Source organism: Penicillium solitum (genome assembly GCF_028829755.1).
Source record: "Penicillium solitum strain IBT 25940 chromosome Unknown utg000001l_segment0_segment0, whole genome shotgun sequence".
Classification (NCBI taxonomy): domain Eukaryota; kingdom Fungi; phylum Ascomycota; class Eurotiomycetes; order Eurotiales; family Aspergillaceae; genus Penicillium; species Penicillium solitum.
Window position 1 is genome coordinate 1704216 of NW_027072121.1, and position 14214 is coordinate 1718429.

General features: G+C 48.3%; 8 protein-coding genes across 8 annotated transcripts; 4 read left to right on the forward strand and 4 right to left on the reverse strand.

Annotated features, from left to right (window-relative positions):
- Positions 1-60: 60 nt before the first annotated feature.
- N7455_000689 (uncharacterized protein) lies at positions 61-1075 on the forward strand (the record flags this gene model as incomplete). The annotated part of the gene is made up of 2 exons (XM_040958009.2): positions 61-215; positions 274-1075. The coding sequence occupies 2 exons, from the start codon at positions 61-63 to the stop codon at positions 1073-1075; spliced, it is 957 nt and encodes a 318-aa protein (XP_040811474.2).
- A 568-nt stretch (positions 1076-1643) lies between these two features.
- On the reverse strand, positions 1644-3832 carry N7455_000690 (ferric reductase family protein; the record flags this gene model as incomplete). The annotated part of the gene is made up of 7 exons (XM_040958089.2): positions 1644-1650; positions 1706-2713; positions 2766-2864; positions 2919-3170; positions 3220-3334; positions 3392-3642; positions 3702-3832. 7 exons carry the CDS (start codon positions 3830-3832, stop codon positions 1644-1646), a joined length of 1863 nt encoding a protein of 620 aa, XP_040811539.2.
- Positions 3833-4608: 776 nt separating this feature from the next.
- On the reverse strand, positions 4609-6336 carry N7455_000691 (putative cysteine synthase B; the record flags this gene model as incomplete). The annotated part of the gene is made up of 3 exons (XM_065603852.1): positions 4609-5187; positions 5236-6065; positions 6123-6336. The coding sequence occupies 3 exons, from the start codon at positions 6334-6336 to the stop codon at positions 4609-4611; spliced, it is 1623 nt and encodes a 540-aa protein (XP_065462343.1).
- Positions 6337-7223: 887 nt separating this feature from the next.
- Positions 7224-9234, forward strand: N7455_000692 (MDR family MFS transporter; the record flags this gene model as incomplete). The annotated part of the gene is made up of 7 exons (XM_040958099.2): positions 7224-7340; positions 7397-7530; positions 7597-8390; positions 8442-8631; positions 8690-8755; positions 8809-8862; positions 8913-9234. 7 exons carry the CDS (start codon positions 7224-7226, stop codon positions 9232-9234), a joined length of 1677 nt encoding a protein of 558 aa, XP_040811532.2.
- Positions 9235-9639: 405 nt separating this feature from the next.
- On the reverse strand, positions 9640-10602 carry N7455_000693 (uncharacterized protein; the record flags this gene model as incomplete). Its single annotated transcript, XM_040958078.2, has 4 exons — positions 9640-9647; positions 9701-10001; positions 10057-10478; positions 10539-10602. 4 exons carry the CDS (start codon positions 10600-10602, stop codon positions 9640-9642), a joined length of 795 nt encoding a protein of 264 aa, XP_040811579.2.
- Positions 10603-11007: 405 nt separating this feature from the next.
- On the forward strand, positions 11008-11909 carry N7455_000694 (SDR family NAD(P)-dependent oxidoreductase; the record flags this gene model as incomplete). Its single annotated transcript, XM_040957993.2, has 2 exons — positions 11008-11357; positions 11447-11909. 2 exons carry the CDS (start codon positions 11008-11010, stop codon positions 11907-11909), a joined length of 813 nt encoding a protein of 270 aa, XP_040811500.2.
- A 192-nt stretch (positions 11910-12101) lies between these two features.
- Positions 12102-13007, reverse strand: N7455_000695 (class II fructose-bisphosphate aldolase; the record flags this gene model as incomplete). The annotated part of the gene is made up of 2 exons (XM_065603853.1): positions 12102-12380; positions 12417-13007. The coding sequence occupies 2 exons, from the start codon at positions 13005-13007 to the stop codon at positions 12102-12104; spliced, it is 870 nt and encodes a 289-aa protein (XP_065462344.1).
- Positions 13008-13352: 345 nt separating this feature from the next.
- Positions 13353-14066, forward strand: N7455_000696 (SMP-30/gluconolactonase/LRE family protein; the record flags this gene model as incomplete). Its single annotated transcript, XM_040958070.2, has 1 exon — positions 13353-14066. One exon carries the CDS (start codon positions 13353-13355, stop codon positions 14064-14066), a length of 714 nt encoding a protein of 237 aa, XP_040811534.2.
- Positions 14067-14214: the final 148 nt, after the last annotated feature.

Sequence of the window (14214 nt, forward strand, 5' to 3'; positions counted from 1 at the left end):
CTCTCTCGTCCATATATGAGCATGAATCGGGATGCTGTTGCGCAAGATACAATATTTACAATGGCGACAGTAAAGCAGCAACAGGGCCAGGAACGAGGACGCTCCACAACTTCAACATGGAATACCAAGGACCTAGGCAAACGACTCGGCGTCGATGTCGCTAGTGCCGCAACAGCCGGCGCGCTGACCTGCCCATTGATCACCATCATTGATCGGTATGTGACTATCAGAGCTCTTAGGTGCTATTATCGAATACAAGGCTAATCCTTCCAGTGCTATCATGGAAAAAGCCTCCAAGGGCTTCCCAATCGGCCAAACAATAAAAAGCTGCCTCCGATCGATGGTTGCTCGACCCAGCGGCTTCTTCTTTAGCACTCCATTCATCCTCATCTACACCCTATACACCTCGACCTACCTCACAGCGAACGCAATCGATACTCTCAGATCAACAACACATAACCAGCCCTACAACGCCATCGATACAGGCCTCCCCAAATTCTTCGCAACAACAATAGTCAACATGACGATCTGTGTTTACAAAGACGCGCGCTTCGCCAAAATGTTTGGCGCCTCTCCTCCCTCCGAATCGCCCGCTAGAAACAGCCCCATAAACACAAACCCAGTTGCACGGAAGTATAATTCCAGCCTCCGCGCACCACTCCCTCCCTCCACACCCACAGTACCAGCCCTCCAAATACCCAAAGTCTCCTACGCCCTCTTCTGTCTCCGCGACAGCATCACAATCTGGGCTTCTTTCAACATCCCCGCCCTCATCGCGCCCTCAATCCCAGACTTCCTCGCTTCAAGCCCAACCATGAAATCTAGCATCGCGCAATTCGCCTGTCCCGCTGCTATGCAGTTCGCTAGTACGCCCATGCACCTCCTCGGCTTAGATCTGTATAACCGACAGCCGGCCGGAGGTCTGCATTGGACGGAACGTGCGGCCCGGATTCGTCGTGATTATGTGCCTAGTTGCTTTGCGCGCATGGGGAAGATTGTTCCTGCCTACGGTGTTGGTGGTGTGGTCAACGTGCGGATGAGGGATTCCTTGATGAAGAGAATCGAGAGGGGGTAGTGATTTGGATTTGATTTGATTCGATATCAAATGAAGGAAAGATAATGATGTGAAGTGTGAAAGGTAGGGTTTCGGTGGGCTAATGACCTGATGATCTCTTCATTTTGTTCTCATTTAATGTTTAGATTTGCATTTCGTGGTTGATCTTTTGATCTCACGTTTCTTTCTCATCTCTCCACTCAGCCATATGGGATTAATGCTCGGCGTTTTTGTTTTTCAGGCTTTGGCCTCGGCGTTTCATATCCCCAGAATTTGTTTTATATTTGGCCGGTGATTGTTTCGGGTGTCTCTTTCTATGCTATTTATTCATACTTAGATTGCTGTGTATTCAGTACAGACTAGGGCTTTAGACTGGTTTAGAGGGTCTTGGCCGTTAATAACTTGGATTTTCTTTCGGATATTGCTCTTTTTTTATGAAGTAATTATGCGATTCTCTTTTGGTTGCTGCAAATAATAGGTCTTGGATTGAAGCATATGTACTCGGGGACAATAAATAGGTACTTTGATAGAAGAGAAGAGAAGGAGAGTAAGATCAATCCAGCAGATGGTACTCCATATCAAAAAGCACTCACCACCTATAAAATCCAGTTAGCCAATCGCCATAATATAGCAAGGAATCCAAAGACTTACACAAAAGGCTCGGAATGCAAATACAGCTCCTCAACCTCACCCTCAAACACCCTAGCCTGCGCCAAAGCTGCTGCATTCCGAGTATCATGCAACATAGAAGCAGGGCCACAAACCAGAACCCCAACCCGCTGCTTCTTCTGAAGATGCGTCCCTTGAACATGTGCCATGGCAACAGTACGCGCGACCAGACTAGGAAGATCAGGTCGAGCATTGCGGTGAACATTCAAACTGAAACTTCCCGTGGTAATAAGCTCAGCCGGAGGCACCTTACCAGCTGTGCCCTTGAAATCGTCAGATTCCGAAGCCGAGGAAATCCCCGATCCCCGCTGGTCGGTGACGTGTACAGACACCGAAGTCTCGAATCCGTTGTCCGAGCTGGCGGATAACATGGTCGATTCTGACAGCCGTGATTCGATCTCCTCGATGTACCAATCGGCCATGGCGTGATCGCGCGTCGAGAAGATGACTTGGAGGTTCCGCCTGGAGGTTGCTCGTTTCTCGCTTGCCGGTGCGTCCATCCCCGTCAGCCGGAGCGCTTCGTCTACCATGGCTAATGAGAACCCGCCTCCCGAGCCGCCGGCTATCACCAAGATCGTGTCGAATTGAGCCATGTGGGGCTCGCTGACGCCGCCGTACGGTCCCTCTATCAGGATCTTCTTCGTGCAGCCTGGATTCTTGGCTGCCATTGCTCCGAGGCGTCCGGTAACGCCGCCGCGCGGCTTGATGTAGAATACTAGTTCTGAGGCTTTGCCTATTTCGTCTGGATTGCGACACGCAGAGGAGATGGTGAAGGGATGGGCGGTAAGTAGGTGTAGGTCTGTTGTAAGGAAGCGCACGAATACGTGCTGGCCTGGGGTCCATTTGATGATTGATGGGACTGCAACGCGGACAAGACCGCAAGGGAGGAGTTCGAGGGTTGCGTTGTGGATGCCGTGCATTAGATAGGTCCGGATGTGGCTGGCTATCAGGCTTAGGAAGTAGATTACGCCTGAGGCTATGAAGTAGTCCCTAATATATGTTAATGAAAGGTCATCGCGGGACTCATAAGAGTCGAACATACCAGGAAGAAAGTCGGAAATCGCAGTGGAGGAAGAAAAACACGACAAATACTACCGCCACGAAGATGTGCGTGGCTTTGAAGAATTCGTAGAATCGATTGCTGTGGGAGAGGTAAGAGTCTGTCTCCCAGTAGGTAGGTTAAGTGTGATCTTACCGAATGAATGGTAAAGACATGAGGGTTAGATATGTCTGTGAGATGAGAGCAGCAACCCCTGTCCAGTAGACGACACTTGTCTTCCACTGATACATCATATCCCCCTTCCAGATATGATATATGATGTAAGGAAATGTGTGAATCAAGGCCAACACAAACATTGCATAGCTTGTCCAGTGGTGGAATATTTGAAGTTTCTCATGAGGAATACCAGTCACACCAGATATCATGTTAGCTTTAGTGCTCAATGCCCTAAAAGGAGGTCAGTCACCGAATTGCATGCTCAGAACCCTGCACTCACAGTACAAAAGGAAGCAGCGCAAGAGCCATCCACCCAGATCGAGTCGCAATTGGAGGACTACTTCCATAAGAAGCATCTGTCGGCCAGTAATACGGCTGTGGGCCGAGTGTCATCGCTATAAAGGGCGTCAGCCACCATTCTCGTCACACCTTCCCAAGTCCAAACCGCCTACCGAAGAAGAAGATAGCGCCTATAGCGCCCAGAATCCCCACGCCTAACGCTGGAGACCAATATCCCAGCGCAGGTAACCGATATCCACGATACGACAAGTATCGCGAGGCGGAAGTGAACATGCGCCATGGTCTGGTCCGTTTCACTCTATCCGGTGCGAATCGTACAAGTAAGTTCGAGATAGCGAAGACTCCAATCACCGCACACATGAAGTAGACGGTGTTCAATGCGTAAACATGGTCGGCTTGGTACCTAGAACATATTTTCGATAAGCACATATACATGTAGGTAACTCGGAGGGAGGTCCATACCAGTATCGCCAGTGATAGTTGCGATAGAGACATTGAGCTTCAGTCAGTTTGCACTTGTCGGCGCGAGACGAATGAAGCATCACCGGCTGATCGAGCCAGGGCGTGCCCTGGGTCATCTTCATGTCCATCATCCTGTGCGACCGAAAAGAATTGACACCAATACCTTCAACGTATTGTCAAGGGAATTCAGATATCATGGAATACATAAGGTATGATCGGCAAGTCTGGAACAAGTTTGTGTCTTTGGATGGTTGTGGAACCGAAAACGGGATATCTCCTTTATTCTCCTTTGTATGTTGTACCTATCGAAGGGGCCTTGGATGGTCATTCCAGTCATTTCAGTTATTATCGCCGATCACCCGAGGGGATCTGCTCACAATTGAGCACATTTTATGGAGAGATGGGGGTCTGCAATCATTCCAAGCCTTGTGGTTGGTTGGAATATCAAAGGCTAAGTGAACTAGAGCACATTTGCGCTCGATACAAATTGGATCTGACATCTGACATCGTGTTTTGGGCTACTACCCCCTCGGAAAATATCATACATGCATATACAACATATATATCTTGCACGTCATCCGAATATTCCGGGATTCCCTTGAATACGAGCTATTCAACGCATGCGGAGCACTCGAGGCTCGAGCCACAGTGAACACAATAGTCTCTTACGTGTGGGAAGATGTGGAAAGAAATCGAAACAATAATATTCTCATTGAAAGAGTCATAGGGTAGTATGTGCCAAACAATAAACTGAACTGATGAAGTAATCGAAATCAATACCAAGAAGAAGAAAAAAGAAAGAAAGAAATCGAGGCTCAATATGTCTGCATCGGGACTAGCGCCTCACATGGCAGGTCCAACCCTACATTCCGCATTTTCGCAGTCGATTGCGCTATGATCCTGAGTTTCAGGTTCTCTGTTCAAGGGGAACCGCTGCAATAGAAACGGTAGCTGTGATAGGCCCCTTCACAGTGGAGATCGGTCTTTCACTCCCGATTTCATACATTCTCAGCGCACGGTGGCCTCCACGCACGCTGTCTGCTTCGAGACCCTTCGCCCGAAGAACGCTGGTAGCCACGCGTGCCGAATCCCCGTTATAGCATACCACGAGAACGTGATGCCGTCCCAGATCTGAGACCAAGACGTCATCCTTGAAGATCTTCTCCAGCTCCACCCATTGCGCCTCCAGAACACCTGGATCTGAAAACGGTGATGGAGTCTGAGGCCCAACACTAGACAATGGCAGATTCATCGAGTCGGGAAGGTGCCACGCGGAGAAATCATCCGACTGGCGCAGGTCCAGAACCCGGTTCTGCGGCTTGAGGACAATCTCGCTCAATAGGCTTTGCGCAAGGGATCGCGGTGATCCATAAAATTGGGGCAGAACCTCTAATGCGTCCCGCTCCCAGCTCTCGTCATATCGGTGCAGGTCAACTTTCGTCAGGCGCTGAGGAATTATGGATACATTAGCTTTTTTCTTTTCCTCCTATGGTGGACTTGTTAAACGCCAAGACGTCATGCAGGTGATATTTACCTCGTTTCGGATTGGGTGGAACTGCTGCTCGCCCAGCTTTTGGAAGTATTCATCAATGTACTGGTACGGTAGGTCGCAGCAGAGGAATACGCAATGTGTTGTGCCGTCTGGTCCTGCAATCTCAGATAACGTTCCCGCAGCCTTGCGCTTTGCCAGCATCTGGAAGAGCCCCTGGAGGTTGAATCCGGATGATGGGCCACATACCAATCCCTCTCGGCATAGGTTCAGGGAGTGGGTGTATGACTCGGCCGACCCAACTTCTTCGATGGTATCCACTGCTGCTTTCCAGGGAAACTCAACAGGACGCATTAGAGCATATGACCTGGGGCCAGGTACCCGGTCACCAGCGGCTGTGCAAACACCAAGTCGATAAACAGATGGCTTCACATCTTTGAAATAGGTCCCCAGACCGGTCATGGTACCAGATGTGCCCATACCAGCACAGAGGACGGTTATTTCGGGTAGCTGTTTAAAGATCTGGGGTCCGGTCCATCGGATATGGGACTGCCAGTTGTTGTTGTTTTCGTATTGATTGGGATTGACAATCGTTTCTGACTCCAAGGCCATTCTTCGGGCATTCAAAATGCCGCCTCGTTCGTCTAATGGCTCTGGCTGAGACGGCCCACCAAACAAGGTGATGTCGAGACCGAAGAATTGCATCAGCTTCAGTTTTGCATCGCTGGTTTTGTTGCTTAGGAAAGCCCGGGTGTCATTTACTCCGTGCATGACTCGGGCGACCATGGACATTGAAATCACTGTTGATCCGGAGCTGTATTCGATGATCCGGTCTGTCTCCCCGGGGACAACACTAGATTCTAGCATGTTCAATGCTAACCTCTTGTTAGCTTGGAATTGGTGTTTAGTGTTTTCTCGAGGATTTGTCATACCTGGCATTGCCTTGACATTGTTTGCGGGGTGCATGGTCATCATTTTGGCATATATCCGAACCCCATCTTGATGGTAAGGGTTCAAATGAGGTGGCAGCTCTACAAGGGGTAGAGGGGGCTGACAGTCTGGATCGAAGTATTTTTTCAACGAGTCAGTGCCGAAGTATACATTGTGCTCGTTCACGTTGGTCATTTTCTCGGAAGAATTGATCATCTTGTCGAGACACTCTTAGCTGCAAGATATAGATGCCGATAGTCAAGTAGCAGACAATATCTACTGCACGAGTTTCAAGAGCAACCTTCTCGAGTGATGAAAGCAGACATGAGAGAAGAAAATCCCGGGTCACTCTAGGCAATTATACAGGATGAATTTCTATAGCGGCCATCACATGCCCCTCCATCCTGTTGCGTCTTTCTTGGCATCCAAGAGGTACGAAAGTAAAACCTACTCTTACTCCACTGGTGAGTATCCCGCCACTCGACTCAATATGAGGGCTAAATGCCATAGGTAGACGCCGTAAGCCCTGAAAATTTGCTACTATGATGAACAAGGAAATCGCGTGGAGCGATCTCGGGAATATCGACAGGGTCCAAGTGTAGATCAGAGACTGTACGGAGTAAGACAAGACTCTTTGTCACAGTAATTGGATATAGAACGGTTGAAAACGGAAGATTTCGCACCCACAGCTGCGTCATGCTCTGGTATTCTTGATGTCGTACCTTGCAACGTTCTAGAATTGAAATATCCATGTGTCACATAGTTTGACAAGGTCCTCAGGAACGGAATCAATAATCCCACAGGTCCTCACATTAAATTTTCTATTAGCTGAAGATATTGTCCTAAGGGGGCGGGTACCTTGAGGGTGTTTGAGAAGGTTTGTCAACTTGGACATGCAGATCTTCTGTCAAGGTGCTCAGACTAAACGCCGATCAGTTGCACTCAATGCATCAATAAATTACGAATGTGAAGAGATGAGATTGATTATTCCGCTTTGACCTCTTGACTAAGTTCTTTTTTTATATCTCTTTTTCTCTTTCCGTCGCGTTTTCGGATCCTCGGTGTCTGTCTGTTTACGTTCTATCCCTTCGTATCAACACACCATGACAGGGGTACTCGAAAATTCGAAACCAACAGAGGATATCGCGGTTGAGAAGAATGGGACTAATGTCACTTTCAACGAACAAACTAATTATGTCCCTAAGCGTACTATCATCACGGTTAGTGGCTGCGGTAACAAGCAATATATGGCCCAGCTAATGTCACCCACTGCTAGATCTTCCTGGCATGTTCCAGCGTTGATCTCCTGGCATTGATGGACCAGACGACCCTGGCGGCCAGTTTGTCTATCATAGGAAATGCATTGGGAGCCAGCGACCAGACCTCCTGGATTTCGGGCGGTTATTTTGTGTGAGTGCTCTTTTCTCTTGTATTCATGATACTAGTTACTTAGTCAAACTAACATGTGCGGCACAGAACATCAACATGTTTCCAATTACTATATGGGAAACTATCTGATATTTGGTCTCGCAAGCTTGTGCTCTTCGTCGGACTAGCCATTTTCTTCTTCGGGTCATTGGCAGCTTCGCTTGCGCAGACAGCCACGCAATTAATCGTATTCCGTGCTTTTACCGGAGTCGGTGGTGGTGGGCTCATGACAGTCGCACAGATGATTGTCAGTGACGTTGTCCCTCTCCGTGAACGAGGCAAATATCAAGGTATTCTAGGCGCCGTCGTTGCTATTGCCAATGGCATTGGTCCCGTCATCGGAGGTGCACTGGCTTCAATTTCAGAAGACTCGTGGCGATGGATATTCCGCTTGAACCTACCGCTCACCGCATTAACCACGTTGGCTGTTTTGTTTTTTATGCCCCTTCGGAAAGTCACCGGCGACTGGAAAGTCAAACTGAAGGCAATTGATTTCTTCGGTGCGCTTCTGGCTCTCGGGGGGACCTCGGTCTTGCTGCTTGGTTTAACTTGGGGCGGCGGCGAGTATGCGTGGAACTCGGCGCATGTCATTGCGACTCTGGTCGCTGGGTTCACCATCTCTGTTGCTTTTATTGCGTGGCAGTGGAAGGGCGCGTCTACACCACTGGTTCCGATGCATATCTTCCAGGGTCGAATCGTGAACGGCGCGTGCTTGACCATGTTCATCAACGGGTGGAATTTTCTGGTACAAGTCTACTATATTCCCACTTTCTATCAGCTGGTATTTGGATATTCGACGGTGAAAGCGGCTGCAATGCTCCTCCCTATTACCCTCATGCAAAGTACAAATTCTCTTCTTCTTGGTTGTGTTTCCGTGCTGACTTCGTTCACAGCTGTCAGCAGCACAGGCTCCGGTCTTGTTGTGCACTGGGTAGGTCGTTATCGTGAATGCATTCTTTTTGGATGGATTATCTGGGCTGTTGGCCTGGGGCTTTTCTCCACACTTGATCAACATTCAGGATTGGGAAAACAGATTGGGTATGGCATTCTGACTGGTGTCGGGGTTGGAAATACTCTGCAGCCGTACGTGGTCCCCTAGGTCCCCTATCCTGGTCCAATAAATTATGCTAACTTCCTGTAGCTCTCTTATTGCAGTTCAAGCCGGTGTTGAAAGACGGGATATGGCCGTGGTAACTTCATTCAGAAAGTGAGTGACGCCCACAATGATGCAAGCTATTTTATGGAACTAACAATAAGCAGCTTTGTACGAAACCTCGGCGGCACTCTTGGGCTCGCTATTGCTGGCACTATCATGTTAGTATTCTTTCAAATCTGTTGGGTTGTTCTCTTATTAATCAACACAGAAATAATATTGTCTCGTCGTCCATCTCAGTCCTCAATCTCGACGAATCTCAGTCCCGCTCTCTGCTCTCGAGTCCACAAAGTTATCTTTCAAAGTTATCTGCCGAGGATGCTGAGCATGTCCGTGATGTGCTGACGCCGGCATATCAAAAGGGATTCCGTATCATCTTCATTGTCGGTGCATCCCTTGCGACATTTGCTTTCTTTTTAGCTGTTTGGTTGATGCCACAGGTTGGCTTGAACCGAGCCGACGATCAAGCTCTGAAGGAAGAAGGAAAAAAGCGACTCAATGGGGAGTTGGATGAAGAAAAAAGAGAAAGCTAGGTCTAATTGACTTTGGCCAAAAGAACCAAAGCACTCTATGGGTGACTTTGGCTCATGAAAGCATATAGAATATTGTTTTAATCTTTCCTGGTATTTTAATAGAAATGATAGATATTTAAGACCAGCCTTCACCAGCGTGCCCAGCGTGCTGATTCCCTGTGATGTACGATGATGATGATGATGATGATGATGATGATGATGATGATGATGATGATGCTGATGCTGACTAATATATAGAATCCATCGAGTATAATATGATCCCAACTACGGTTTGACCCTAATGGATCTCTTGGGGAGAAAATATATTGAATGGCCATTATTTCTCATTGGAACATAAACAGAACATATTTGGTGGGAAATAAATCACATTTAATCTCGTTTACGCCATCAGACGTTTATTTTTGTTTAACAGACTATCCACGTTAGTACCTTCGTGTGATCAAGTCAAGGCATTGGAATTACTTACTGCCAATCACGCCGTTCACTGGAATGTCGATGGAAGTGGTGTAACTGGCAGCCTCGCTCAGGAGGTACACATAGGCACCACCAAGCTCCTGGACCTCGGCCAATCGAGGGAAGCCACCATAGTACTTGAGTTGCTGCTCCCAGTCCGGTTGTTGAGGTACCCAATATGTCATGGCGGTGTTGACTAGGCCAGGGGACACGCTATTGACACGGATGCCGTACTGTGCCCATTCCATGGCCAAAGTGTGGGTCATGTTGCGAACACCGGCCTTTGAGGCACCGTAGGGAGCGGATGGAACGCGCTGAGGGGAGTGTTTAGTATTGAGTGGATAAGAGTTTAAGTGGATAGAAACATACTTTGTTAGGACGGTAAGAAGCCATAGAAGCTGTGAAAACCACGGAACCCTTGATTCCCTGCTTGATAAATGCGCGGGCAGCGGCACGTGCGGTATAAAAGGCACCGAAGAGGTTGACATTGAACAGAGTCTCAATATCTTCCTTGGTGAAGTCAAGGGCAGCCTTGTGGTGGGTACGACCGGCATTGACTACCATTCCGTGTAGAGCACCAGCCTGTTCAATGATCTTATCAACTGCCGCGGTGATAGTGGCCTCCTCTGTCACATTGGCAGTGACGGCAAAGAGCTTATTGGGGTATTTCTTCGATACAGCAGCGAAATCTTCTCCAGTCTCGCCAATGTCAATCGAGTAGACTTGAGCTGCACCGTTATCAAGGCAGCACTCAGCAATGCCCAACCCTATTCCGCGGTTGGCACCAGTAACTAAAGAATTATCCTGTTAGCTAGTCCCTCTCTCTAGACCTTGATTTTTAAAACACTTACTAGCAATCACCTTTCCATTCAGGGCGACTTGAGTCTGGGGGACAGCAGTTTCCTTGGAGGCCATGATGAATGATATGAAGATATGTAAATGTGTTTTGGGTAAAGAAAGGCGCAGATGATAGATGATTGACTTGGGTGAAATATTTTACCAAAAGATGTCTTCTTTATAACTCTAAGAAAGATTGGCAAGGCTCTCTCATGTGCCCGCAAAACACATCATAACCCAAATTATCGCTCATACTCTCACTAGAGTGATGACTCGAGACGGGTGTTGGAGAAGCGTGGGGATACGTGGGGGAATAAAGTGGATGTGTCCCCGAGACGGCGCTGTGATCCACTTCAAAGCGTCCGATTCCCCAGAGCTGAGGGCTTGGAATTCAAATCTCATCTTGTCTCAACACATAATAAATTTAAATCTTCTCTATCGGTGTTTGTGTCTTTCCATCCCCCCCCCCACTCAATTTATACAATGGCTGCGCTGCCCGCTTGGAACCTGCTCAAAGGCAAGACCGCCGCCGTAACTGGTGGTACTACTGGAATCGGTCGCGCGATTGTTCTGGCATATATTACTCAAGGATGTAATGTCGCCGTGAATCACTTGGGTCTGGCCAAGGACGAAAATCTTCGTCACAGTCTGTTGGAGGAGGTCAAGGCAATCGAAAACACAGGCATCAAGGCGGGCAAGATCCTCGAGCTCCCCGGGGACGTGACTAAACCGGAGACAAGCACCGATTTAATCAAAGAGGCTGTCTCGCAATGGGGGAAATTGGATATTTTTGTCGCCAATGCGGGTGTATTTAAACCGGCTGAGCTTTTGAAGTGAGTCAAATGGCCCGTACCTTGGTGGGTTCGAGCTCTGTGGTTCCTCTTCTGCCCATGAAAGCCGATATGCTAAGAAAAGAAAATAGGATTGAACCATCTCTTTTGGACCATACTGTCGATGTCAATATCAAAGGCACCTTCTACTCTTGCCAAGCTGCCGCTCATCAAATGGTGAAACAAGGGCACGGTGGTTCAATCATCGGTGTTTCTTCCGTTAGCGCTTTGCTCGGTGGTGGGTTCCAAACTCACTATACTCCTACCAAGGCTGGAATTCTCTCCATGATGCAGTCAATGGCCATTGCACTTGGCAAAGATAAGATCCGGTGCAATGCCCTGATGCCTGGGACTATTGGAACCTCGCTAGCTGCCCATGATATGAAGGAGCCTGCCAAGATGGCCGCCCTTGAGGAACGTATTCCTCTTGGTCGAATTGGAGATCCGAATGATATGGCAGGCCCGGCAGTTTTCTTGGCTTGTGAAGAGATGAGTCGTTATGTGAACGCAACGGGGTTGCTGGCAGACGGTGGAATGTACAGTAAATTGCAGTGAATATTGGAGTACAAATAAACGAATCAAGTTAATTTATTATCAAGAATACAGTGCTTCCATGCTAAATTTGTTAAGATATCAGGTGTAAGATCACTTAAGTTATGATTCAGCCAAGGGGTTCTTCCAATTTATTTACAAATCCATTGTATTGAAGGCAATAACAACAAAAATGACATTCAACTTTTACATACTTCATGCCTTACCGGCGGAGCCGCAAATTTCCATCCACTTGACAGTCAGATCGGCCACCTTCTGAATACCCTCCTCGATCAGTTGAGTGTGCGTCATTTTATTCACGTTCGCACGGAGATGGTCGTAGTAGTCGTCCAAGACGAGGCGGTTGACGTTGATCTTGCTGACACCCGCAGCCACGCAGCGTTTTATTAACTCAGGCGCAAACCCATTGGTACCATGTAGAGCCAACCTGACTCTACCGTTTGTCTGGCTACGAACACTCTTGAATCTAAACAGCTATTAGTGAATAGGATTAATAATAACTCGTCTGACTTGCCTTTCAAAATCCAATTGTGGCCCTTGTGGGCCATACTCGCCGTGAACATTCCTAAACGCCGGAGCAAGCACGTCCACACCCGTGCTGACGAACTCATCCACCTCTTCAGCTGTTGTCATACACGCTTCCAATCCCGCAGTATCCATTACACCATCCTCTCCGCCTTCAATGCGACCTGGTTCGGCCTCGGTAGCCTTCTGGCGCTCATTGCAATACCGCACCAGTTCACGGGTCTTCTCCAAGTTGACTTCCTTCTCGTAGTGGGACATGTCAACCATGATACTGTCGAAGGGTAGCTCTGCTGCTCGCTTTATTATTGTTTCGGATTGCGCATGGTCGAGGTGGATGCTAATCGGTACACTCGCACGCTTCGCGGCGTCTGCGGCAGTGCGCACGAGCAACCCATCAGTGGCCTCGATAGCCCAGGGAAAGAATTGGATGATGAGGGGTGAACGAGCTGTCTCAGCGGCCTGGACTAGACCTAGCACATGCTCAATGTTGTAGGCGATGGCAGCGATAACTCCATACTGTCCGGCTTCCGCATTCCGCAAGATGGTGAAATGACGATTGGATTCTTTCCAGGACATTTTGGGAAGTTGAGATAATCACGTTTTTTGCAGGAGTCAAGGTTATGCCTAGTATAGTGAATGTGAATTGAAATTTGATTTGAATACAAACATTGTGACTGGGCTGATCGAGTTGGTTTATAGATACAACATAAACAGCCGTGACTGGGATAATGACCCCGAGACGAGGCGAGACCCCACCCCTCGGCGTTTCTCCGTGGAGCTGGGCGAGATAGGAGATGAAAGCTCCCGTATCAACCTCGCTTATTCGAATAAGCCAAACTTCAGTTTTCTCGTCTTGCTCCAAAACATATTCCAGTCTGTGTGTCTTTATTGCGCGGACCCGCTCTATCACTATCTCACAAGATGTCCAACAACGACATTTCCTTCACGACCCATGACCAACGATTTGTGGCGATCGTCGGCTTGTCTCCGACAGCAGAGCTTCTCGCAGAAAATAAAGACTATCCGTTTGCTCACGAGGCCGGGGTATTTTTTCCTGGAACCAATAACCTCTTCGTTACCAGCAACCGGTGCATTGGCCCAAACGGACAGCAAAAAGTACATATTACTCGGGTCGATCTGAGTACAACGCCAATCACCTGTCAGGCGATTGCTACTGAAATTCCTATGGGCAATGGAGGTATCAATTATGATAAAGACTACGTTCTCTTTTGTGCACAAGGGACTATGACCGAGCCAAGCGGACTTTACCGGATGTCTACAATTGCTCCGTACAAGTCGGAACTATTGAAAGCTGACTTCTACGGCCGACCATTCAACTCTGTCAATGACGTGGTGGTACATACGGATGGTTCAATCTGGTTCACCGATCCCATATATGGCTCTGAGCAGGGTTATCGTCCTCCGCCGCGACTACCTAACCAGGTATACCGGTGGTGTCCAAATACTGGGGCTATTCGCGCAGTGGCCGATGGTTTCGGGAGACCAAATGGTATATGTTTCTCTCCGGATGAGCAGGTTGTTTATATTACCGATACGGACCGAGTACATGGAGACGGCAGCATCGATGACCAACGAGTATCCTCCATGTTAGTTAAATGCGATCTCCCTGGGTGATTGAAGTTGAATTCAAAGAGCTGATGCTGCAATTTTATCTAGTTATGCTTTTGACGTGTGCACCATTCACGGGGAGCCATTTCTCACAAACCGGCGGCTCTTCGCCATGGCAGATCAGGGCATTCCAGATGGAATCAAGTGCGATTTA